Source organism: Rana temporaria, chromosome 6 (assembly GCF_905171775.1).
Source record: "Rana temporaria chromosome 6, aRanTem1.1, whole genome shotgun sequence".
NCBI classification, from domain to species: Eukaryota; Metazoa; Chordata; class Amphibia; order Anura; family Ranidae; genus Rana; species Rana temporaria.
Genome location: NC_053494.1, coordinates 185,744,558 through 185,770,470, shown reverse-complemented (window position 1 = coordinate 185,770,470; position 25,913 = coordinate 185,744,558). Strand labels below are relative to the sequence as shown.

The 25,913-nt window shown below is 44.0% G+C and overlaps 1 protein-coding gene across 2 annotated transcripts in view; it reads left to right on the top strand.

Annotated features, from left to right (window-relative positions):
- GALNT13 (polypeptide N-acetylgalactosaminyltransferase 13) overlaps positions 1 to 25,913 on the top strand; it is a 435,862-nt gene that overhangs the window by 260,518 nt on the left and 149,431 nt on the right. For both annotated transcript variants that reach the window (XM_040357945.1, XM_040357944.1), the window contains exons 3-5: positions 13,897 to 14,063; positions 18,895 to 19,102; positions 22,446 to 22,616. In XM_040357945.1, the coding sequence (XP_040213879.1) occupies positions 13,897 to 14,063; positions 18,895 to 19,102; positions 22,446 to 22,616 (546 nt within the window). The remainder of the gene's footprint in view (positions 1 to 13,896; positions 14,064 to 18,894; positions 19,103 to 22,445; positions 22,617 to 25,913) is intronic.

The following is a 25,913-nucleotide window of genomic DNA, read 5'->3' as shown; positions in this document are numbered from 1 at the left end:
CCCATTGTTTTTTTACTAGTAATGGCGGCAATTAGCGACTCTCTGCCGGTCGCCGCCGCCACCCACCTCACAGCCTGTCAATTTTTATTTTTAATAATGCACTGTCTTTGAAATTGCCCCAGCCCCTGTTCAAATCCAATCCGGGGACAAAACCAGGGACAGACTTTGTCCAAGGACAGTGTCCTCAATCCAGGGACTGTCCCCGGAAACCGGGGATGTCTGGTCACCCTAGCTTATGGGGCAAACACAACCAACTGGCCTTTTTGATGACAGAATACGTTTTTTTGGGGTCTATACAAAGTTCAAGGCATAAAGGTGTAGACTTACTGGGGTAGATTCAGTAAGCAATTGCGTCTGCGTATCCATAGATACGCAGCGTAATTGCTTAGTTGCGCCGGCGTATCGACTTCTCCTGATTCAGAAAGCTTGATACGCCGACTGCAGCCTAAGATATGATTGGCATAAGGCTCTTATGCCGTCGTATCACAGGCTGCATTCTTACGATGGCCGCTAGGTGGCGTTCCTGTAGTGGTCAGCGTAGAGTATGCAAATTGCATACTCACTTCCGATTCACAACCGTACGCGCGCCCTGCGTTCGCATTTTACGTCGTTTGCGTTCGTCGGTTTCTGCGTAAGGCTGCCCATGCTATTAGCAGGGGCAGCCAATGCTAAGTATACCCGTCGTTCCCGCGTCGCGATTTTTAAATATTACGTTGTTTGCGTAAGTGAATCGTGAATGGCGCTGGACGCCATTTACGTTCACGTTGAAGCAAATGACGTCCTTGCGATGTCATTTACCGCAATGCACGTCGGGAAAGTTTCCCGACGGAGTATGCGCACTACGTTCGGCGCGGGAACGGGCCTAATTTAAATTATACACGCCCCCTACGGGATCATTTAAATTACGCGCGCTTACGCCAGCCATTTTTACGGAGCGCCCGCGCAAATTACAGAGCTACTGCTTCGTGAATGAAGCGTAACGCAAGTAATTTACGGAGGCATAGCGTAAAAACGGTACGCTGCGCCTCCGTAAGAGGGCGCAAATCTACCTGAATCTAGGCCACTGATGCCAAATAAACTGTGCACTTTGCATGTGCAGTTTCTGCAGAGCTTAGTAGATGAGAAAATGCTCTACGTCTGTAATCCAATCATGTGCAAGAAACAATGGGCCGGATTCAGAAAGAATTGCGCTCTATTTGCGGAGGCGCAGGGCAACGATTTTGCCCTGCGCCCCCGCAAATAGTTTGCGCTGCCCTCGATTCACGGAGCAGTAGCTCCGTAAATTGCGAGGGCGCGCCGGCAAAATTGCCCGGCGTAAGCGCGCGCAATGTAAATGATCCCGCCGGGGGTGGGAATCATTTAAATTAGGCGCGCTCCCGCGCCGAGCGTTGAGCACATGCTCCGTCGGGAAACTTTCCCGACGTGCATTGCGGCAAATGACGTCGCAAGGACGTCATTTGCTTCAAGGTGAACGTGAATGGCGTCCAGCGCCATTCACGATTCACTTACGCAAACAACGTAAAATTCGAACGTCGCGACGCGGGAACGCCGGGTATAGTTTAGCATTGGCTGCCCCTGCTATTAGAAGGGGCAGCCTTACGCTAAACACGCCGTACGGAAACGACGTAACTTGCGTACGCAGGGGGCGCGCAACATTGTGAATCGGCGTAAGTATGCAATTTGCATACTATACGCTGACCACAATGGGAACGCATCCTAGCGGTCATCGCAAGAATGCAGCCTAAAATCTGCGTGGCATAAGAGCCTTATGCCACGCAGATTTTAGGCTGCAGTCGGCGTAACGAGTTCTCTGAATCAGGAGAACTCGTTACGCCGGCGCAAGTCAGCAATTGCGCTGCGTAACTATGGTTACGCAGGCGCAATTGCTTACTGAATCTGGGCCAATGCGTTTTTTTTTTTCTTTGTATGTGAAGCTTCATCTCATTTACTAAGCTCTCGAGCAACTGCACTTGCAAAATGCAGAATCTATTTGCTATTAGATAATCCACCCCAATGTGTGACGCTAGTGTGATTGGTAGGCCTAGTGAAAGGTGGGTAATATGGTAAAGGACACAATTTATTGTAACATCCTTTTCACATATGCATGCTGTATGCCTAAAAAAATGGATTATAAATGATGCATTTAAAAAAATAACTGTACTTTTACAAATAATTACAGATCATCATAAATAATTTGCCTTGATTAAGGTCTGAATTGAGTAGTATCTCCACTCATGGTCACCAGTCCAAGGTTTCTTGTTAGTACTGGCCCAAGGGGCAAATGTGCCCTGGCCTAGTCCTCTTCTGTTTGTCCTGCAGATGTTCTGGGAATGTTCAACAGGAAAAAAGTGCCAGGGCAGCCCAGAATCTGCTGGCCAGATCATGTGCCATGTCTGACACGAGAAATTCCCAATGAAGAGCCTAAGCCTCTAATGGGGTAAAGGGAATTCAAGGCTGGCCTCCTGAATGTGTCACCCTCACAACCCTCATTAGGATAAACAGACAGAACATCAATGATGATAGTGTTCATGTCACTCTTCTCTCGTAGCGTATTCCTCGCCATGTAATTCCAACAAACACTTGCCATTGTTTAGTAGCCAATCGCTAATTATGAAAACAGATGCATGAAATATCCCTCTGTGATGGATGAAATGTACGACAATTTGACTTGTTGCCAAGGTAATAACAAGAAAGTTTCCATTCAGCGTGTAGAGGACGGGAGTATTAAACCCTCGCCAGTAAATCATTAGCCATCTGTATATACGGGATGCGAGTCATTTCTCTAATAAGCTTTGGTTATTGGCAAACACATTTTCATCATCACTGCCTCATTGCTCTACCTCACTATATATCTATATAGCCTATGCTATTAATTATCCAGAGCACCCCACAACAAAGCAGAATATGCATGGAAGCATACCATTCAAAAACAACAATGAAAGTGGACCTGAATTCAAAAGGATAATATTTGCATGTAATAATAATTGCATCTATGCAGTACCCAGAAAGATTACCCTTTGTTTAAATTTAGCCTGAAAAGTTGCACAGCAAGTCCTGTGCCTTGAGCCATATAGCTGAATACAGTATCCACAGCAGTGGCGGAGCATCCATTAGGGGCGCAGGGGTGCCTCCCCCCCCATCCATGCGTCTGGTCCTCTAATCTACATTCAGGGCACCAGACGCATGGATTCCAATGGGGGATTTTTTTTTGTAGCACGTGATTAGAGCCAGAAGCTCTAATAGGCTACAAAAAAGGGTGGGCTCGGTGCACAGAGCACTGCGCTCTGAGCCCACTCTGTTGTGTGACAATAGTGAATGAATATTCGCTATTTTCACAGTGATTCTCCTCCCGGCCAATCAGGAAGTGGGTCCGAGACCCATTTCCCGATTGGCAGAAAGGAGAAGCATTCCGATTGGCTGTCAAGGAGGAGGGAGGAATAGACGTCACGCAGGGGAAGGCCAACCCACTGACCCACCTGCCGCTAAAAAAAGGAGCACTCTATAAGTTGTCATCTCCCTCCAGCTTGAGCTCAGTACAAAGCTGAGGATGCCTGTGTTGTGCTCGCTGTACCCATCCCCTACCAGGGTAGGCTTCAAGAGGGGGGAAACAAGGAGGCCGGGACACGGAGGGGAGAAGCCACCACCGGCAGGTCAGCACACGGTAAGAGAGAGAAGGGAGGTGTATGGTGCACAGTGGCGGGCTGGAATGACAGGGGCCAACCGATGGATCACCAGCTGCCACTAATCTACAGTGTGAGATCACTGCTGCCACTGCTGCCTCTTAAAGTGGGTCCCATAAGGTTTGGTGGACATCAGTCATTACTGCATAAGGTTTGGTGGACATCAGTCATTACTGGGTCAGCTCTTCTGAAATTCTTGTCTCCACACATCGGTAGTGCAGAACAAGGCATTTTTCAATCACTAATGAGGAAAAGATCAGCTGCAGAGAGACCACAGGCAAAACAGGTGACGAATTCTTTGCCCTTTGCTTGTCATTTTTGGCACAACTTCTAGTTCAGGGTCTCCTTAAATTAGTTTCGTGGCTACCTGTTGATATATCCAATTTATTTTTTGAGCATCCTGATACTGTAAAAGATAAAAGGATTGGTAAAATGATTGCAATAATTTTGCAATAATTCTGCCGGACTTTACCGTTTATCTTTTGGCATCCCACTGCACAATGTGCAATCCCCAGAGACCCTTAAAGGGGTTGTAAAGGTTCGTTTTTTATTTTCTAAATAGGTTCCTTTAAGCTAGTGCATTGTTGGTTCACTTACCTTTTCCTTTGATTTCCCTTCTAAATGTTTTTTCCTTTGTCTGAATTTCTCAATTCCTGTTCCTCCTCAGTAAGCTTGCCTCATCATCTGCGCCATTCTGGGTGGGGGTTAGTCAGCGTGCTCACCCCCTCCCTTGGGACTACATCCCTGCGGGAAGACACTACACAGAGTCTCCCTGCAGGGATGTAGTCTCAAGGGAAGGGCGAGCACGCTGACTAAACCCCAGCCAGAACGGCTCAGATGATGAGGACAAGCTTACTGAAGAGAAACAGGATGTGAGAAATTCAGACAAAGAAAAAAAACATTTAGAAGGGAAATCAAAGGAAAAGGTAAGTGAACCAACAATGCACTAGCTTAAAGGAACCTAGTTAGAAAATAAAAAATTAACCTTAATGTAACGGTCACCACCGTTTACGATATTCCATTCCATCGCCCCACGACAGCTTATCCGACAATCCAGCCGACAGAATAATGAGACACAACCTGTTACTGGTAAAACTCAGGTTTTTATACAGTTCACAACCAAAAAGCATGTTACAGGGACAATGAAACTCTCCACCCCAGCTTCATACACATTCTTTTAGATAATGACATTCAGATGAGTTAATTATCCCCCAGACGTCCTGACTCCGACAATAAGCTATTCACCTGCATAATACAGACTCCTATGTCCGACAATAAGCTATTCACACCTGATACACAATACACAAATGTCTGACCTTTAGAGGGTGCTCAGTCACATTCCACACCTTATCATCAATAGACTTTTCACACCATACATTGTCCACAATGAAAGGTCTTTCAGAAGCCAGACTCAATTAACACCTCAACAATCTATCGACCTGTTCATAAGGAACAACCTGTAGTATTCTAAGATATCCTGCAAAACATGAATTATCATTGATGTCCCATCTCATGTAATCCGAGATATCAGTTCTCAGTCATCCTATGCCCCTATCGGACATAGGATGACCCTAGACCCAAGAGTCATTGGTGAAGCTGGCACAGGAGTACCCCACATCCTTCAGAAGTCTCTGGGTGTCAGGGGTGTCAGGGTTACACTTTACAACCCCTTTAAAGAGGCTTGGCAGAGAGCGGGTGAAACCCTATCAGATTGTTTTGATTCTGCTGACAGCATTGGGAAGATTTACCTTCACTTCCTATCAGGGAGACACAACAAGGATAGGCATGAACTTAAATTTCAGTCCAAAATTTAAATTTCAGACAATTGCCTGAACATCAAGAGCTAAACAGCATGTATAATAATGATATTAGTTCCGCTATTATACATGACAGCTGCCCACTGTCAATCATTCTTAAGGATGCCAGCTGGTGCCGACACCGCTGAGTTAATAACAATCAATGACATCACCAGCTCCATTCCCATACATGGCTGGGATTTCCCAGCCATGTAACCAAAGTAGCCAGGAATAGTTCAAAAATTGGCATGGAGGTTCCCCCTAATTCATTTCAGGCCCTACAGAGTTGCTTTAGTGTATGCTGCCAGCCCCTTCAAAACGAGGTAGCAGGACAGCCAGATGCAGAAGAGGAATGCTAAAATGAATTAAAATGTATTTACAAGTATAGACTTTGTCCACTTAAAGAGTACCTTCACCTTTGTTGAGAAAAAAATCTTCTGGGTGATCAATGTATATTAAACAAATGAGCAAAACAAGATCTCTTGGTCTCACGTCCAGGCAAATCACTTTTATTTCAGCAAGTCCATAAAAAACAACTCCAAAAACATAACCAGCTAATGCATTTCACGCTCACTTAGCGCTTAGTCATAGCTCACGGATTTGCTGAAATAAGGGGCGATTCTACTGGACATGCGACCAACCAGATCTCTTTTTGCTCATTGGAATCAGTGATGGACAGGGCCAGCACCTGCTTGATGTGTTAGTGAAGCGGAGATGAGAGAAGAAAAAAATATATGAATAAATATATTGATGGGAGCGCTAATACGATTAATACAATTAGTTGTATGAAACAACAATAATAAGAAAATATTAAATATAAAAAAAAATATATAGATTATATAACACTAGCCTACCTATAGACCTAAAATGAAAACACAAGTGATAAAAAATCAGTGATAATTCGTCCACTAGAACAAAAAATACCGTATTTGCCGGCGTATAAGGCGACCAGGTGTATAAGACGATCCCCTAATTTTAATTTTTTTTACGATTTTTTTGCCTGTACTCACTGTATAAGACAACCCCCATTCCAATGCTTCATATTTCTTTCTTCTGGAGCTATAATCTTCTTCATTCTTGCTGGAGCTGGAGCCAATCCCGGTGAGCGATGTATTCTATTAATGAATACAAAGCCTGCTTGGATTGGCAGAGGCTGTAAAATCATCAGCCCATGCCTCTCTGACTCTCAAAGCCAATCTGTATGTAGGCACTCGGATTGGCAGAGGTTGTTACCCCAATCCGAGCAGGCTCTGTATTCATTTGAATACATCGCTCACCGGGATTGGCTTAGCGGTATATACTGTATGTAGCCAAAGCTACATACAGTATTACCACACATCCAGCAGGCATCCGAGCAGCTGACCCGGCGTATAAGATGACCCCTGCTTTTTGGCCATTTTGTAAAAGGTAAAAGGTAGTCTTATACGCCAGCAAATACAGTAAATGAAAACAATTAAATTAATGTCCACAGTGAATGTGCCAAGTATTGCAACTTTGAACATTATAAAAGTTTAACATGTGCTAAATCCAGGATAGACAGGGCTATGGCAGTCCTGATATATTAACACAAACAAGTCCTTGTGAAAGGTTTCTGAAGTGAATCCTGTGAATCAATATCCAGAAGTGACAGCTTGCTACGTTCACCTTCACCAAAATTGGAAACCAAAACACCCAAATCGTGCTCAAAATAAGGATGGCGGCTTACCAGAAAAAATGAACTCTTTTAATTAAAAAAGAAGTCAATAGCGCTTGTAGAAAACCAGTTGCTTTTATACATGGAGATTATGTATATGGAAAGAAACCCTGCTTTAACCATGGGCTCGGATCAGGATATGTGGAAATGAATATAAAACGGCAATAGTGTAATCCTGTTTAATAAAATCAATATAAAAAAATACAAAATGCCAAATGCCTGCTTACATGTGGGAGTGCCAAAGGACCCGGCACTGAGGCTAGAGAGCGGTGAAAATATGGACAAGCAGTGTCCCGAGTGGAGGTTCTCTGGGGTGCGTTCCAAAGGGACCGGAGGTGACGTCAATGCGTAACCTAGTAACTGCGGAGATGAGAGACTGACCTAGAGCAGTGTGCACACACATTTGTACACTGAACAGACTTTGTAGAGGATTACTACATTGTGTTACTTTAAAGAAATAGCTGTTTGTTTCACAGAATGATTGCATACTTGTTCTTAATGGAAAGTTCTAGTTCATTATAATCATCTGGTGCACGCTCAGTGTTTCAGAAAAGTTGTGGTGCCTGCATCCCTTTAGAAGTGATTAAAGTGGAGGTTCACCCGAAAATGTTAATTTTTAACATTAGATTGAGGCTCATTTTGTCAAGGGGAATCGGGTAGTTTTTTTAAAATCAAAGCCGTACTTACCGTTTTAGAGAGCGATCTTCTCCGCCGCTTCCGGGTATGGGCTGCGGGACTGGGCGTTCCTATTTGATTGACAGTCTTCCGACAGGCTTCCGACGGTCGCATCTATCGCGTCACGATTTTCCTGAAGTAGCCGAACATTGGTGCGCAGGCGCCGTATAGAGCCGCACCGACGTTTGGGTTCTTTCGGCTACTCGTGACGCGATGTATGCGACCGTCGGAAGCCTGTCGGAAGACTGTCAATCAAATAGGAACGCCCAGTCCCGAAGACTATACCCGCTCCCGCTTTTTTTTTCTTGGAGAGTATATCAACAAAGCTTACATTTCTATTACACAGTGGTCCTGACATCTGACTTGTCAACAGTGGGGAGATTTACTAAAACTGGAGCCACTTGTTCAATTAACCTTTGACAATAAAACCTAGAAGCTGATTGGTTTCCATGCAGAGTTGAAACTCATTTTTCACTCTGCAGTTTTGATAAACAGTGTAGACTTCTGGGAAAATCAGTGAGCCAATCACACAAGCAGTAAATTACATTTCTAGTGGTGTTCTGTACACCATGGGTGTACAGCACAGAATGCCTTCAGGTTCCCAAAGTGCCCTGAAGATTACAGAAGATTACAGTGGCTGAATAACAAATTAATAACAAATAATTTTTGAAAATGTTAACATCTACTAATTGTATATGCTACATTACTTTTATTTTATTTAAGTTATCCTTTTAAGTAATCTCAAATGTTTAATTAACTTTGAAATGTATTATATAAATATATATATATATATATATATATATATATATATATATATATATATATATATATATATATATTATATGTGTATATATTATATGTATATATATGTATATACTGTGTGTGTGTGTTTATATATATATATATATATTTATTTTTATATATATATATATATATATATATATATATATATATATATATATATATATATATTTTTATATATATATATATATATATATATATATATATATATATATATATATATATATATATATATATATATATATGTATAATACAGCCATGTTCGAAATTGTTGGCACCCCAGGAGTTTTTCCAGAAAATCAATTATTTCTCACAGAAAAGTATTGCAGTAACACATGTTTTGCTATACACATGTTAATTCCCTTTGTGTGTATTGGAACAAAACAAAACAAAGGAGGAAAAAAAGCAAATTGGACATAATGTCACACAAAACTCCAAAAATGGGCTGGTCAAAATTCTTTGCACCCTTTCAAAATTGTGGATAAATAAGATTGTTTCAAGCATGTGATGCTCCTTTAAACTCACCTGGGGCAAGTAACAGGTGTGGGCAATATAAAAATCACACCTGAAATCAGATAAAAAGGAGAGAAGTTCACTTAGGCCCCTTTCAGACTGGGGCGGGAGCCGCGGTGGCGGTATAACGCCGCTAAAAATAGCGGCGCTATACTGCCGGGATTGCCGCGGGAATCAGCCGCTAGCGGTGCGGTATTAACCCCCGCTAGCGGCCGATAAAGGGTTAATACCGCCCACAATGCACCTCTATAGAGGCGCATTGCGGGCGGTATTGCCGCGGTTTCCCATTGTTTTTAATGGGAAGGAGCGGTGAAGGAGCAGTATACATGCCGCTCCTCTCACCGCTCCAAAGATGCTGCTGACAGGAGATTTTTTTGTCTCCCGCCAGCGCATCGCCTCAGTGTGAAAGCCCTCGGGCTTTCACATTGAGTCTGCAGTGAAGGACTTTTTCAGGCGGGATAGCAGCGCTATTTTTAGCACTGTACCGCCTGAAAAAGTCCTCAATGTGAAAGGGGCCTTAGTCTTTGCATTGGGTGTCTGTGTGTGCCACACTAAGCATGGACAACAGAAAGTGGAGAAGAGAACTGTCTGAGGACTAGAGAACCAAAATTGTGGAAAAATATCAACAATCTCAAGGTTAAAAGTCCATCTCCAGAGATCTAGATTTGCTTTTGTCCACAGTGCGCAACATTATTAAGAAGTTTGCAACCCATGGCACTGTAGCTAATCTGTCTGGGTATGGACGGAAGAGAAAAATTGATGAAAGGTTGCAACGCAGGATAGTCCGGATGGTGGATAAGCACACCCAAACAAGTTCCAAAGAAATTCAAGCTGTCCTGCAGGCTCAGGGAGCATCAGTGTCAGCGCCAACTATCCGTAGACATTTAAATGAAATGAAACGCTATGGCAGGAGACCCAGGAGGACCCCACTGCTGACACAGAGACATAAAAAAGTAAGACTACAGTTTGCCAAAATGTACTTGAGTAAGCCAAAATGCTTCTGTGAAAACGTCTTGTGGACAGATGAGACAAAGATAGAGCTTTTTGGTAAAGCACATCATTCTACTGTTTACCGAAAATGGAATGAGGCCTACAAAAAAAAAGAACACAGTACCTACTGTGAGATATGGTGGAGATTCAATGATGTTTTGGGGTTGTTTTGATGCCTCTGTCACTGGGTGCCTTGAATGTGTTCAAGGCATCATGAAATCTGAGGATTACCAAATCTTGGGTGGCACTGTAGAGCCCAGTGTCAGAAAGCTGGGTTTGTGTCCGAGATCTTGGGTCTTCCAGCAGGACAATGACCTCAAACATACGTCAAAAAGCAACCAGAAATGGATGGCAACAAAGCGCTGGAGAGTTCTAAAGTGGCCAGCAATGAGTTTAGATCTAAATCCCATGAACACCTGTGGGGAGATATTCAAATTGCTGTTGGGAAAAGGCGCCCTTCCAATAAGAGAGACCTGGAGCAGTCTGCAAAGAAAGAGTTGAAAAGTTGAAAATTCCGGTTGAGAGGTGTAAGGCCTCGTACACACGACCGAGTTTCTCGGCAAAAAACAGCAAGAAGCTTGCTGGGGTTTTTTTTTGCCGAGGAAACCGGTCGTGTGTACACTTTTCGACGAGGAAACCGTCGAGGATCTCGTCGGGCCAAAAAGAAAGCATGTCTTCTTTTTGCTCGACGGGAATGGAGAAAATTGGCTTGTCGAGTTCCTCGACAGCCTAACAAGGAACTCGACGAGCAAAACAATGTGTTTCGCCCGTCGAGTTTCTCGGTCGTGTGTACGAGGCTTCAGAAGCTTATTGATGGTTATAGGAAGCGACTGATTTCAGTTATTTTTTCCAAAGGGTGTGCAACCAAATATTAAAGTAAGGGTGCCAAGAATTGTGATCAGCCCATTTTTGGAATTTTGTGTGACATTATGTCCAATTAGATTTTTTTCCTCCCTTTTTTTGTTTTGTTCCAATACACACAAAGGGAATAAACATGTGTATAGCAAAACATGTGTTATTGCAATACTTTTCTGTGAGAAATACTTGATTTTCTGGAAAAATTCCTGGGGTGCCAACAATTTCGAGCATGACTGTATATACATATATATATATATATATATATATATATTAGGGGGTGTTGAAAATAATCATAGAATCGATGCATCTCGATGCAGCCTTGCATGATTTAGCATCGATTCAGAAAACGGCCGCATCAATTGCATGGATGACGTCATCCCGGCTCCCCATGCCTCTGCATGGACAGCCCTGCCAGCGCACTCTAAATTTAAAACAAATCACTGTCAGTCCCTCTTTTTCATGGATTCCTTACTACAGTGTGTAAAGGTTTATGTAAACCAATGCCTCTACCTTATTATCTCCAATCTTTCATTGCAGGTTACGGTCACGTGCCCTCCTGCCGGGTGAAGGAGTATGGCCAGCCGGAGGACACGTGACCTATGATGAAAGATCATAGATAATAAGGTAGAGGCATCGGTTTACATTAACCTTTATGCCGCGTACACATGAATTCCCACAAGAAAACCGTGGATTTTTCTCCGATGGAATTTTGGCTCAGACTTGTGTAACACAAAATTCCGAGAACGTCAAGAACGCGGTGACGTACAACACAACAATGAGGCGAGAAAATGAAGTTCAATGATTCCGAGCATGCGTCAAATTGATTCTGAGCAGGCGTGTTTTTTTGTGCATCACAATTGCATACAGACGATCGGAATTTCTGACAAGAGCTTTTCTTATCGACAAAAATTAAGAACCAGCTCTCAAATTTTTGCTGTCGGAAATTCTGACAGAAAAAGTCAGATGGAGCCTACACACAGTTGGAACTTCCGACCAAAAGCTCAACACAAACTTTTCTTGTAGGAATTTCTGATCGTGTGTACGCGACATCACACACTGTAGGAAGGAATCCATGAAACAGAGGGACTGACAGTGATTTATTTTAACTTTAGTTTTCGCTGGCAGAGGTCTCCTGGGATGTGTAATGTAAATGAGCTGTATCACGTAAATGTGGATGGGGGCTGTGGAATGTAAAGGGGACTGTGCCATTTAGTACTTACTGTTCTAAATAAATACTGTTGTTGTCTGTTGTGTTCAGACTTTGCTATATGCAGGGATTGGGAGTGTCCTCTTTTTTTTTTTTTTTGAGCAGATAAAATGAAAAAATTTAGTTCTTCTAATTGCTTGCATTTTTTTTTATGAAAACCATGGGCAGGAATCATGATGCATCGTGAATTGTTGACAGGATAATCGTAATTGAATCGAATCGTTAGACCAGTGAAGATGTGCACCTCTAATATATACTGTATCAACGCTGTATTCTGTCCTAGGCCAACAAGGCCCAGGCCTACGGCAGCACTTTGCAGGGGGGAAGCACGAAAAGAGTCCCCGCCGGCTTGCGCTACACTGTTAGGCAAATTAGTCTAGCGCTCCCATAAAGGGGGGGCTTCTAATTTTGACTGTCCTTTCACCCTTTACCACAAACCTTCCTCAGGTAGAACTATAGGTAACACTTTTTTTTTTTTCATTTTGGATAGAGTAAGGCCGCGTACACACGGACCAGTTTCCGCGGACATGTCCGACTGTTTGTACGGCCTAGCGGACAGGTTTCCAGCGGACAAAAGTTTCTTAGCAAGCTAAGAAACTTGTCCGCTGGAAACATGTCTGTCGGACATGTCCGATGGTTAGTACACCTAATCGGACATGTCCGCTGGTTACGACGTGTAACCAGCGTCCCGAAATCCCGCGCATGCGGCGAATTGATTCGACGCATGCGTGGAAACATTGCACTTCTGTGTTTGAGAGCGTCGGTGTCTTCTACGCCACCGCGTTCTCTGTCCGCGGGGATTTTGGTCTGATGGTGTGTACACACATCAGACCAAAAGCTCCCAGGAGACATGTCCGATTAAAACGGTCCGCGGACCGTTTTCATCGGACATGTCTCCTCGTGTGTACGGGGCCTTAGGGAGGGTTATAGCCCCTGTCAGTTTATTTTTTACCATCCCTATCCCATTGCGGAAATTTCCCCTCACTTCCTGCCCCATAGCCAAACAGGAAGTGAGAGGAAATCTATGCAAATTAAGGGAATCCATTGCCCACCCAAGCCCTCAGAACTACTGTCCCCACTCGAAAATTTCAGGGCGGGCTTTAAACAACATTGGGTGTTGACAGGAAGGGGTGGGTCATATTTAAATTAGGAGGTGCACAAGTTTAGTCAGGCCTAGGGCAGCACAAAACCTAAATACACTACTGTACTGTATGTGTATATATATATATATATATATATATATATATATATAGATATATATATATATATATATATATATATATATAGATATATATATATATATATATATATATATATATATATATAAAAAGTTTTTTTCTTGTAGAGTGTTAAAAAAAACAGCATGACTTTTCGAACACCTTACTGCGATACTGAAAGAAAGTAGAACATATCTAGCTGTATCACCTCATAAAAAGCGACTTCCAAAATGCCAGAGAGTAACTTTTGCTACTGATAAAATAATATGCTTCCTTACTTTGAAGTAAAAAATATCTGAAGGGTCATCTCAGAGTTTTCTAACCTTTTATAAAGCAGTTGGCAGTTAGTAGTCAGTTTCTGTACCAATTGCACTGATACATAACTGGAGAAGATGAAGTGCAGAGAATATAGAGAAATTCAGGAACCATTAAAAATTGAGCTTTATTATTTGTTGGGTTTTTACAGATGTAAGACGAAGGTCTATCCCGATGAACTCCCAAACACAAGCATAGTCATAGTATTTCATAATGAAGCCTGGAGCACACTACTACGAACAGTCCACAGCGCCATCAACCGGTCTCCTCACCATCTTTTGTCGGAAATTATTTTGGTGGACGATGCAAGTGAAAGAGGTACCGTTTACATTTTCTTATGGTTTTCTGGGTCAGTGGAGATGACAAGTAAATCAGACTGAATTATTAAACTTGACAGATAACTCGAAACAGCATCTCCAGAATCCTGCGCTGCACTGAGATGTTTGTTTATACCCTTTAATTGGAATTTCCAAGAAAGCTGTAAATCCCCCGATTGTGTTTTATCCTTCAGTATTAAAGAAAATCTGAACTTGAAGCTGTAATATCCTGTCACACTGCCTGCTAGTTAAATCTGATATGACAGTGCGACCTTAGAATACTTTCAATAGTTTTTGTTTTCTGAATGCCATTTGGAAAAGGGCCCAACTATCATTTGCAAAAGGATTGTGGGAGGTGAGTACCCTTCTATGTTACCACGAGGCAAAGTGCCAGCCAAATAGGGGATTGATAACTTGATAACAGACATATGGCACCTTAGAGAACAGCCAAGAAAACAAGGAAAGATAAAGGAAGGATAAAGGTGAAATTTTAAAACTGTGGCCAACACCTATCAATTTGCTATGAGACTTTCAGTGTGATGGGCAACCGTAAAGGGGTTGTAAAGGTCCAATTTTTTTTCCCTATTAGCTTCCTTTACCTTAGTGCAGTCCTCCTTCGCTTACCTCATCCTTCCATTTTGCTTTTAAATGTCCTTATTTCTTCTGAGAAATCCTCACTTCCTGTTCTTCTGTCTGTAACACCACACAGTAATGCAAGGCTTTCTCCCTGGTGTGGAGTGTCGTGCTCGCCCCCTCCCTTGGACTACAGGAGAGTCAGGACGCCAACTAACACACAGCTCCTTTCTCTATCTTCAATGTAGAGAGCGTCCTGACTCTCCTGTATTGAGAGCCATTGGCTCCCGCTGCTTTCCATCAAATCCAGTGACACGGGGGCGGGGCCAAGTCCTGCTGTCTGTTTCAATGGACTCAGCAGCAGGACTCGGGAATGAGTGCCTCCATGGAAGTGGCTCTATCCATGGGGGCACTCAAGAAGAGGAGGAGCCAGGAGCATTGCTGAGGGACCCCAGAGGAGGAGGATCGGGGCCACATTGAGGACCCAAGACAGCAGCTGGAGCTCATCCCCATCGCTGGAACGATCTGGTTCAGGTAAGTAAAAGGAGGGCTCTGGGTGGCAGCTGCATTAAGGTGAAAACCTTGAGGGTTTACAACCCCTTTAAAGAGGTTGTAAAGGCTGAAGGTTTTTTACCCAAAAGGTAAAAAACTTTCTGTGTGCTGCTCCCCCCTTAGTCCCACTAATACTTGCCAAACTGTTCTCGATGCAGCGTTGTGCACGAGACCCGAGGCTCTCCCAGGTCTCTCCCTCCTGATAGGCTAAGGTGCAGCAGCAGGGACCATTGGCTCTCGCTGCTGTCAATCACAGCCAGTGAGGCTGGATCAGGGGGAGGGGCGGAGGCATGCTCTCTGTGTCTTTTAGATGTAGAGATCTGTCTCGGGAGTGAGTATGCACAAGTGCCCCCACAGAAGGCGGCTTGCTATGAGGGCACTCGGTAAGGGGGAGGGGCCCAGAGCACCAGCGAGGGACCTGAGAAGAGAAGGATCAGGGCTGATCTGTGCAAAGCCACGGCACAGAGCAGGTAAGTATAACATGTTTGTTATTTTTTTTATATATAAAAAATGTTTCCTTTACAATTAGTTCCAGTGCTGGAACTTGGCTTTATAATGATAAAAGCGGCCCAGTGGGAACATCCGCAAGTGTTATGTGTTTGTTCTTAGAGTCTATAACTTTGTAATTACTTATGATAAAAAATGTATACATATATTGTATTTTGGGGGGGCAAACAGGGGTTTCTTGTGACCCTAAAGTCCTCTGGGAATTTTTTTTATTTATTTGCATTTTAGGGGAAAAAGTAAAAAATATGTAATATTTTGAACACAAGTACCATTACTGTGGGGAAAACATACATTTTGTTCTGCTGCTTATTCTATTTACTGCAACATTAAAATTACATTTATGGTACAAAATTATATAAAGTTCTTACAGAGTTCTTAAAGATAACAATGTATATATGCTTTATAATATATATTTTTCCAACAAATAATTTAAAATAGAAACATGGAACAGGAGATTAAATAGTGCCACATACAGGTTAATATGAATGGGTTAAGTAGTAAAATAAGAGCATGTCCAGCGTTATTAAGAGTTGCCTAACTCCCTGTGCACACACTGGGGTAGATTCACGTAGCTGCGCGCCTAGTTTTCGAAGCGGGAACTACGTCCATACTTAACATTGGCTGCGCCTCCTAATAACAGGAGCAACGTTACGACGAAAACGACTTACGCAAACGACGTAAAAAACTACCGCCGGGCGCACGTACGTTTGTGAATCGGCGTAACTAGGTAATTTGCATACTCTACGCTGAAAACGACGGGAGAGCCACCTAGCGGCCAGCGTGATAATGCACCCTAAGATACGACGGCGTAAGAGACTTATGCCAGTCGTATCTTAGGCCAGTGTTTCTCAACTCCAGTCCTCGGGGCGCACCAACAGGTCATGTTTTCAGGATTTCCCTCAGATCAAACTGCTGTGGTAATTACTAAGGCAGTGAAACTGATAAAATCACATGTGCACAATAATGGAAAGCCTGAAAACAAGACCTGTTGGTGCGCCCCGAGGACTGGAGTTGAGAAACACTGTCTTAGGCTAATGTCGGCGTATCTTGCTTTCTAAATACAGAAAGAAGATACGCCGGCGCAGATTTGAATTTACGCGGCTTATCTATGGATACGCCGGCGTAAATTCTCTCTGAATCCGGGCCAATAAACATTCTTCTGTGCTAGCTGCATCTCTCTCACTCACAGATCTGTCTGACAGGGAATGGAGGAGATAAGACCGCTTAGGCCGCGTACACACCATCGGTCCAAACCGATGAAAACGGACTGAAGTTCAGTTTCATCGGTCCAAACCGACCGTCTGTACGCCCCATCGGTCTGTTGTTCTTTGGTCCAAAAAAAGAGAACTTGCTTTAAAATTGAACCGATGGACGGCTGACCGATAGGTCAAATCCGATGGTTAGTACGCAAAAGCATCAGTTCAAAACCCGCGCATGCTCAGAATCAAGTCGACACATGCTTGGAAGCATTGAACTTAGTTTTTTTCAGCACGTTGTGTGTTTTACGTCACCGCGTTCTGACCCAATCGGTTTTGGAAACGATGGTGTGTACGCACGACGGACCATCAGTCTGCTTCAGCAGTGAACCGATAAAAACGGTGCGTCGGACCATTCTCATCGGATGGACTGACCGTGTGTACGCGGCCTAAGTGTATTACTTTCGTTTTGGTTTACAAATGTTACTCTAAATGCTCATTGTCATTGGCTGTCAGAGTGATTATTCAATGAGGAAGGCTTCTGACTGGCTCCCAGTCATAAGGTTGGAAGCTCATTTTTCTACAGACACCAGGTCTCAGAGAGGGAGCTGGGGAGATAGGAAACTACAAGCAGCCTCATGGACATACAGGAGACGCCTTGGGGCAGATCCACAGAGATCTACACCGGCGCAGCGTATGGGAGATACGCTACGCCGCTGTAACTTACTTTTTTAAACTTCGAATCCACAAAGAATTTGCGCCGTAAGTTACGGCGGCGTAGTCTATCTCTCGCGGCGTAAGGGCGCCTAATTCAAATCGGCGAGTAGGGGGCGTGTTTCATTTAAATGAAGCGCGTCCCCGCGCCGAATGAACTGCGCATGCGCCGTCCCTAAATTTACCGCCGTGCATTGCGCTAAATGACGTCATATTTTTTAACATAGACGTGAATTACGTCCATCCCGATTCACGGACGACTTACGCAAAAAAAAATAAAAAATCTAAATAAACGCGGGAAAGACAGCCATACTTAACATGGCAAGTCTAACTATACGCCGCAAAACACCAGCTTTAACTATACGCAGGAAAAAGCCGACTAGAGACGACGTAAGAGAATGCGACGGCCGCGTGTACGTTCGTGGATCGTCGGAAATACCTAATTTGCAAACTCAACGCGGAAAACAACGAGAACTCCACCCAGCGGACGCCAAAGTATTGCATCTAAGATCCGAAGGCGTACAAAGCCATACGCCTGTCGGATCAAACCCAGATGCCGTCGTATCTTGGTTTGAGGATTCAAACCAAAGATACAACGCGGGAAATTTGAAAGTACGCCGGCGTATCAGTAGATACGCCGGCGTACTCGCTCTGTGGATCTGCCCCCTTGTGTACAGAGGAGTGGGTTTTATGGACGTGTGTAAGACGCTGAAGGTAGGATTCTGGTTAAAGATTTCCAGGTATGTTTTTTTTATACATAGATACAATAATCCAGCTTGGACCAATGTAAATATGCATATACCATACCTAACGGATCCCCCTTGGAAGCTAGAAGTCACTGAAGTAAACACCACTACTCCAGTGATCCACTTGATTCCAGGTCCCTTACCGAGTGTCTTCCCTGCTGCATCCTAAAAACAGGAGGCCCACTGCTTGACACTGGTGCCATTCAGAGAATGCCTGAAGGAATGCAAAGCACTTTCTGATTGGACCAAGTGGGGAGGCAAGGAGGTGTGGTCACACTCACCACCTCGTGGTACAGGACCCAGAAGTAAATGGAGATTGTAGATGTAGCAGTTTTTACTTTAGTGATTTCTAGCTTCCAGGAGATCAGCCAGGTAAGGTATATGCATACTTACATTAGTCTAAGCTGTAACTTGGTATATAAAATCCATACCTGGAATTTGTATTTAGTTATTTTTTCTGGAAGACAAATGTATATTAAATAGACACTGGTTTTATTATTGTTTCTGTGTGTGTTTATGTTCCTGTTTGTACCTTCTCCATCAGATTTCCTAAAAACTCCACTGGAAAATTATGCCCGGCATCTGGAAGTTCCGGTGAAGATCCTGAGGATGGAGCAGAGATCGGGGCTGATCCGGGCACGCCTAAGAGGTGCCAATGTTGCAAGAGGCCAAGTGATAACCTTCTTGGATGCTCACTGTGAATGTACAGTTGGATGGTTGGAGCCATTGCTGGCAAGAATAAAGGAAGATCGGTATGAATATTTCATATCTGTATGCTGCTGATTGTGTTGGTAAAAATTCGGAAGGAGGTTAATTGTTTAGGATGCTATTAAAAATACCAAGCTGAAGGGAAGGTAAATACTCGGTGGTGGTTGGCCCTTCTTAAAGTGGTCATGGCAGCCTAGTCTGCGTGGGTCTTTTTATTATGCAATAATATGTTTTACTGGGAACTTCTATGGCCAAGCTGTGGACAGGGAAGCATGAAGGAAAGGGAAATGATGTATGTGCTGGTTGAGTATCTGGTCAGCCGAAATGGTGTAAGCACTATAGTATATGGCATGGCATCCAAATGAGACTCATATGGTGGCTGGAAAAGTGAAACAGCATGGAGTGCGATGGTACAGATTGTGGCTGGGTGTTCTCCCCCGGAGTGTCAGGGTAGTTGGTTGCAGGATGTACTCCCCTGGGATATACTGAGAGGCCTCGTACACGCGACCGAGGAACTCGTCGTAAATTAAACATCGTTTTCCTGGACGAGTTCCTTATTAGGCTTGTCGAGAATCTTGACAAGCTTTCTTTGCGTACACACTGTCAAGACAAAATCTCGTTGTTCTCAAACGCGGTGATGTACAACACGTACGACGGAACTATAAAGGGGAAGTTTGATTCCACTGGCGCCACCCTTGGGGCTGCTTTTGCTAATCTCATGTTACTGCGTGTTAAGTAAAAGTTTGGTGAGAGACGATTCGCGCTTTTCAGTCTGTTACAGCGTGACGACTGTGCTATCTCCATTACAGACCCTACTTTTACCAAAGGCACGCTCCCATCTCATACTTTATTCTGAGCATGTGCGGGTTTCAAAGCATACACACGAACGTGTTTCTCGTCGTAAACCAGCCCGACGAGAAACACGACGAGGAAATTGAAACTCCCGACGAGTAAAAAGAGAACATGTTCTCTTTTTTTCTCGTCGAGTTCCACAGTTTTCTCGACGAAAAACATACACACGACCGTTTTCCTCGGCAAAAAAGCTCTGCCAGCAAGTTTCTTGATGGATTCTGTCGAGAAAAACGGTCGTGTGTACGAGGCCTAACAGTATATAAAGGTAAACTGTTGCTGTGTGTGTGCTTTCATGGATTGTGAGGGTAGATTGCTCCTGGGTGCAATGAAGTGTGATGGGTGACTTTTGCTTGGTGTGCTTACCTTGACACTGTAGAGGTATACCGTTCCTGAGTGCACTTATCTGTAATGTAAGAGTAAACTATTGCTGGGTACGCTCACTTTTAGTGTGAAGGAAGATTGTTGCTTGGTGCACTCTGTTGTGTGTCATGTTTACTGGTGGAAAATAATTGTACCAGTGCTAGGTTCCAGGTGCAAGAGAAGTACCTTATTTCTTCTAACTTTCCTTTCTATATGCCTCATGTTCAATCTAAACATGCAGCCTTTATGCAATCTGCTTAGTAAAATGTAGAGCAAAGTGATTAATTCCATATGCTAGAATCCCTACTTATATTTAGTATACCACCTTGCACTCCAGTATTCTCTGGAAAAAAATGATCACAAACTGCTGGATAAAGGCAGCACCTTCACACATTTGGTTAAAGCGGTAGTTCACCCCCCCCGACACATTTTACCATCGAGACAGGCATTGTAGCGCGAGCTACAGTATGCCTGTCCCGATTTTTTTAACCCCAGACTCACCTTGTAATCCGACATCGTAGGTTTCGGCTCCCGCGGGGAATGGGCGTGCCTATGGAGAGGGAGGATGATTGACGGCCGGCCCTGGCACGTCACTCTCCCCAAAGACAGCCGAAGTAGGTCTCGGCTCTTCACGGCGCCTGCGCACAGGCTATGCGCACGCGTCGTGAAGACCAAGCCTATTTCGGCTATTTCCGGAGAAGCGTGACGCGCCAGAGCCGGCCGTCAATCATCCTCCGTCTCCATAGGCACCCCCATTCCCCGGTATCTTCGATGGACGACTACAAGGTGAGTACGGGGGTAAACAATTCGGGACAGGCATACTGTAGCTCGCGCTACAATGCCTGATTTTAAGGTAAAAGAAAAAAAATATTTTTTTTTTGGTCGATAGGGTGAACCCCCGCTTTAAGCCTTGCCCATCCATCCAACCCTTGTGATTCCAGATATCCGTTTGTGAAAAGCAGAATGATCATAGAAGGATCCTTGATGCTTTAGGTCCTAGTCATTTTTATTTGCCGAAATCCAAAGTCAAAGGGCCAGATTCTCAAAAGAGATACGACGGCGTATCTCCAGATACACCGTCGTATCTCTGAGTTGCGCTGTCCTATCTATGCCCCTGAGTTACGCATAGATTTCCCTTAGATCCGACAGGCGTAAGTCCCTTACGCCGTCGGATCGTAACTGCATATTTACGCTGGCCGCTAGGGGCGTGTACGCTGATTTACGCGTCAAAATATGTAAATCAGCTAGATACGCAAATTCACAAACGTACGCCCGGCCGACGCAGTACAGTTACGCCGTTTACGTTAGGCTTTTTCCGGCGTAAAGTTACCACTGCTATATGGTGGCGTAAGTGCGGCGTACCAATGTTAAGTATGACCGTCGTTCCCGCGACGAAATTTGAAAATTTGACGTCGTTTGCGTAACTCGTCCGTGAATGGGGCTGGACGTAATTTACGTTCACGTCAAAACCAATACGTTCTTGCGGCGTATTAGGAGCAATGCAAACTGGGAGATTTCCACGGACGGCGCATGCGCCGTTCGTGAAAAACGTCAATCACGTCGGGTCACAGAACATTAACATAAAACACGCCCCCCGGCTGATTTACGCTACGCCGCGCGCAACTTACGGAGCAAGTGCTTTGAGAATACAGCACTTGCCCGTCTAAGTTGCGGAGGCGTAACGTAAATTGGATACGTTACGCCCGCGCAAAGATACGCGGATGTACGAGAATCTGGCCCAATGTTCTTTGTGCCCGTTTCTGTGCTAAGAAGAACTAATTACTCATCTTGTACTTACTCAATACCTTTATCACATGACAATAGTTAGTACTTAACAAATACTTCTTCTTTAATTGACTAAAGCTATCCATACGTGATTTCCCTGTCCACGATAATACAGTGGCTCTGCTCAACAGTGACAGCGATTTTTAAATCAACTTTTCTCAAGCTGGGTGGTGCTGAAATTTCGATCTATATTGAAATTCAAACTGTCTACTATGGGCAACATAAGTTGGTTTGAGGTTCAGTTCTGCTATATTGTTTGTTTTTTGAATTCCTGATAATAGCTATTATTAAATCAGAATATCGCTATAGAGAACTTCACATACAGCGGTGTACAGGAGGGCATGGACAGAATTGATTTGTTTCAATGCCATTTAATATTTTTCCCTGCAGGAAAACGGTAGTTTGTCCGATAATCGATGTAATAAGTGACGACACGTTTGAGTACATGGCTGGTTCAGACATGACTTACGGTGGATTTAATTGGAAATTGAATTTTCGCTGGTATCCTGTTCCCCAGAGAGAAATGGACAGAAGGAAAGGAGACAGAACATTACCAGTAAGGTAAATAAATACTATATATTTCATGTATGGATGGGTGTACATGTATTTTTTACAGCAAAAAGGCAATACAGATAAAATCAAGAGATGAACAATCAGTTGCACAGTGTGAGATAGGAGAGCTGTTAGACTGGGGGCACTGTATTTAAACGACTCATACACATTATATGCCCATTGAATGACACTTGTCGTTTAGATTAGTATGGATAACAGCTGAAACTTCTTTTTGAAGTTCCTTTCCTCCCATATTTATATATCAGCAACACAAAATACCATAATCACATAAAAATACACATATTAGGGTTGGTTGGGTTAACAGTTAGGAGTAGATCCACGTACCTCCGCTGCGCCAGGCGCAGATGTGAGATACGCTACGCCGCTGTAACTTACCTGGCTTTGGTTTGAATCCTCAATGAATTTGCACCGTAAGTTACGGCGGCGTAGTGTATCTCTCGCGGCGGATTTCAAATTGGGCGGGTAGGGGCGTGTTTCATTTAAATGAAGCACGTCCCGCGCCGAACGAACTGCGCATGCGCCATCCCTAAATTTTCCCGCCGTGCATTGCGCTAAATGACGTCGCAACGTGAACGTAAATGGCGTCCAGCCCCATTCACGGACGACCTACGCAAACGACGTAACATTTTCAAAATTAGACGCGGGAACGACGGCCATACTTAACATTGAGTACGCCACCAGATAGCAGCTTTAACTATACGCCGGAAAAAGCTGATTGGAAACGACGTAAAAAATGCGACGGCCGCTCGTATGTTCGTGGATCGTCGGAAATAGCTAATTTGCATAATCGACGTGGATTACGACGTGAACGCCACCTAGCGGACGCCGAACAATTGCATCTAAGATCCGACGGCGTACAAAGACGTACAAGATCTAACACAGATGCCGTTGTATCTTGTTTTGGGGATACCAAAACAAAGATATGACGCGCAAAATTTGAAATTACGCGGCGTATCAAGAGATACGCCGCGTAATTTCTTTGAGGATCTGCCCCTTAGCCTTTTGCTATTTTCTAGTCTCTAGAGAAAACCAGACTACTTGGAAGTAGTCTGGAGAATGTGAAGGCTCCACATAGCTTGGGATTGATTTATGAAAACTGGAGCTCTGAATAGAAACGTATGCTTCCAGGTTTTTTGTCGAAGCGTAATGCCCCTTTCACACTGGCAGAATCTGCCAGTGGATCTGCCCACCCAGCAGAGGTTCTCTCTGCTGATCTCCACTGAGAAGGCAGATGACAGGTCCGTGTCGGCTCCACTGATAAAAGCGGACACAGACACGGACACAATCCACTGTTCTCTGTGGGGCTGTCGGATGGAAATGGACCACCTTTCCGTTTCCATCCAACTGTCATCCGATCCGACAGATGGGGAATCCCATCCACATGTTTTTAGCGGTCAGGATTGGATCTGATGCTGGCGGGTGTCAGTGAACACATGATCACTTAGATCCGCTGTTCCATAGAAAGCAATGGATGGTCCGATCAGGTCCGCCTGAAAAACTGACAGGTGGACCCGATCAGTCCGTCAGTGTGAAAGGGGCCTAATTGAACAAGCTGAAGTTAGAAGTACATTGGCTACTACACACAGCTGCACCAGATTTGCACTCTCCTGTTTTAGTAAACCAACCCCCTAGTATCCTTGATAAGGTTTCCTTTAACCCCTTTAATCCTCAGTCTAGTACAGTAGCATTTTCTGCCACAAAAAGGTGCACCCTGGTAACATTAAAAAACAACTATTGCCTGATCCAGGCAAGTTTGGCTTGCCCTTCAACAATGAATTTCACACGGAAATAGTGAGCAGCCATGTTGGATTATTTCGGCCAATCTGGTATCTTATATTTTTTCAAAATACCTCACATCTGAGTGTGCATCCTAGCAGGTCTAATGCCTCGTAAACACAATCGATTTTCCTGTCGGGAAAACTGCCATGAGAGCTTTTGGCCGGGAATCCCGGCCGTGTGAATGCTCCATCCGGGAAAAATAAGAGAACCAGCTCTCTTTTTTTCCTGCCGGGATTTCTGGTGTTTTTTAAGCCAGGAGTTTTCCTATGGGAAAAAACTGCGGTGGAGCATACACATGGTTGGGTTTCCCGACCAAAGCTTCTCATGGCAGTTTTCCTTTCAGGAAACCCGTCGTGTGTAGGGGGAAAAAGTTACCGAGCAGGTTCTCGGTTTTCCCCCTCGGTTTCCCTGGCAGACTTTTTACCGCCGGGAAAACCGATCGTGTGTACTAGGCATAAGTTACAGTTTAAAAGTCTTGGTGATCCATTGAAGAATGCCAACCAATGCAACATGTGGTGTATGTCATCAATGAATCGTAGACATTAGCAGTACCATGTAATCATGAGCCAATAAATTATACTAGACTCTGTTGTGTAAATGACACCATAGAGAGCCTAATGTTTCATCAAATAGTGACTGATCCTATCATTATCACAATGGATTTTTAGTAGTGATTGATGTCATGTAGATCTCTGCCCATCTGATATAGAAACTCCTAAATCCCTGAATCAGGGCTCAATCCCTAATCCCTGCCTAATATTTATGTCCAGGTTTTTCCTCTTTTTCCTCTTTTTTGGTAATTTTCACAAAATAATTAGCTTCAGTGTTCTTATTTGTTTTATGCATTGTGGTGGGTTTAAAGGCTACTTCCTGCCTCCTGTCCCCCAGTACTGCCACCCCAGGGGTTGTGTCCATGACAGGCTTGGCTTACAGAAAGGGGTTGAATTATTCTAACTGAACCATACAAAATAAGTGGAACTGTACCTAAAGCCCCGTATGCACGGGCTGAATGTCTGCCGTCTGGCTTCCGATCAACGCGCTCAACTTTTGGCTGAGAGTGCTGATCGGAGTGTTTTGGTGAGAGGGGGGGGGGTCAGCGGTGTCCCCCTGTCAGAACACAATAGCACAGCAGGGGAGATCGCTGTACTAACATCAGATTGTTAGTACAGTGGCTCTGACCCGAGCTGTCAATTTTTAGTCGTTCAGCCCGGTGTGTGTATTAGGCTTAGGACAGGTACCTACCAATTTACATTTTACCATAGTGACCACCTTCAAGGACCTTGATCCCTGCCAGTTGTTATGATAATACATACCAACCTGAAACAGTCCACAGCATAAAACTATTTTTTATCAAATTCGATTGGGACGACTTCCTAACACCAACTTCTGATTCTCCAGAGACCTTTCTGTAACCACCCCCTGAATCTCCCTCTGTTCCCGTCTGACCCACCAATCATGTAGGTACCCCAGACTCCGTATTTACCTTTAGTTTTCAAAAGTATTCCT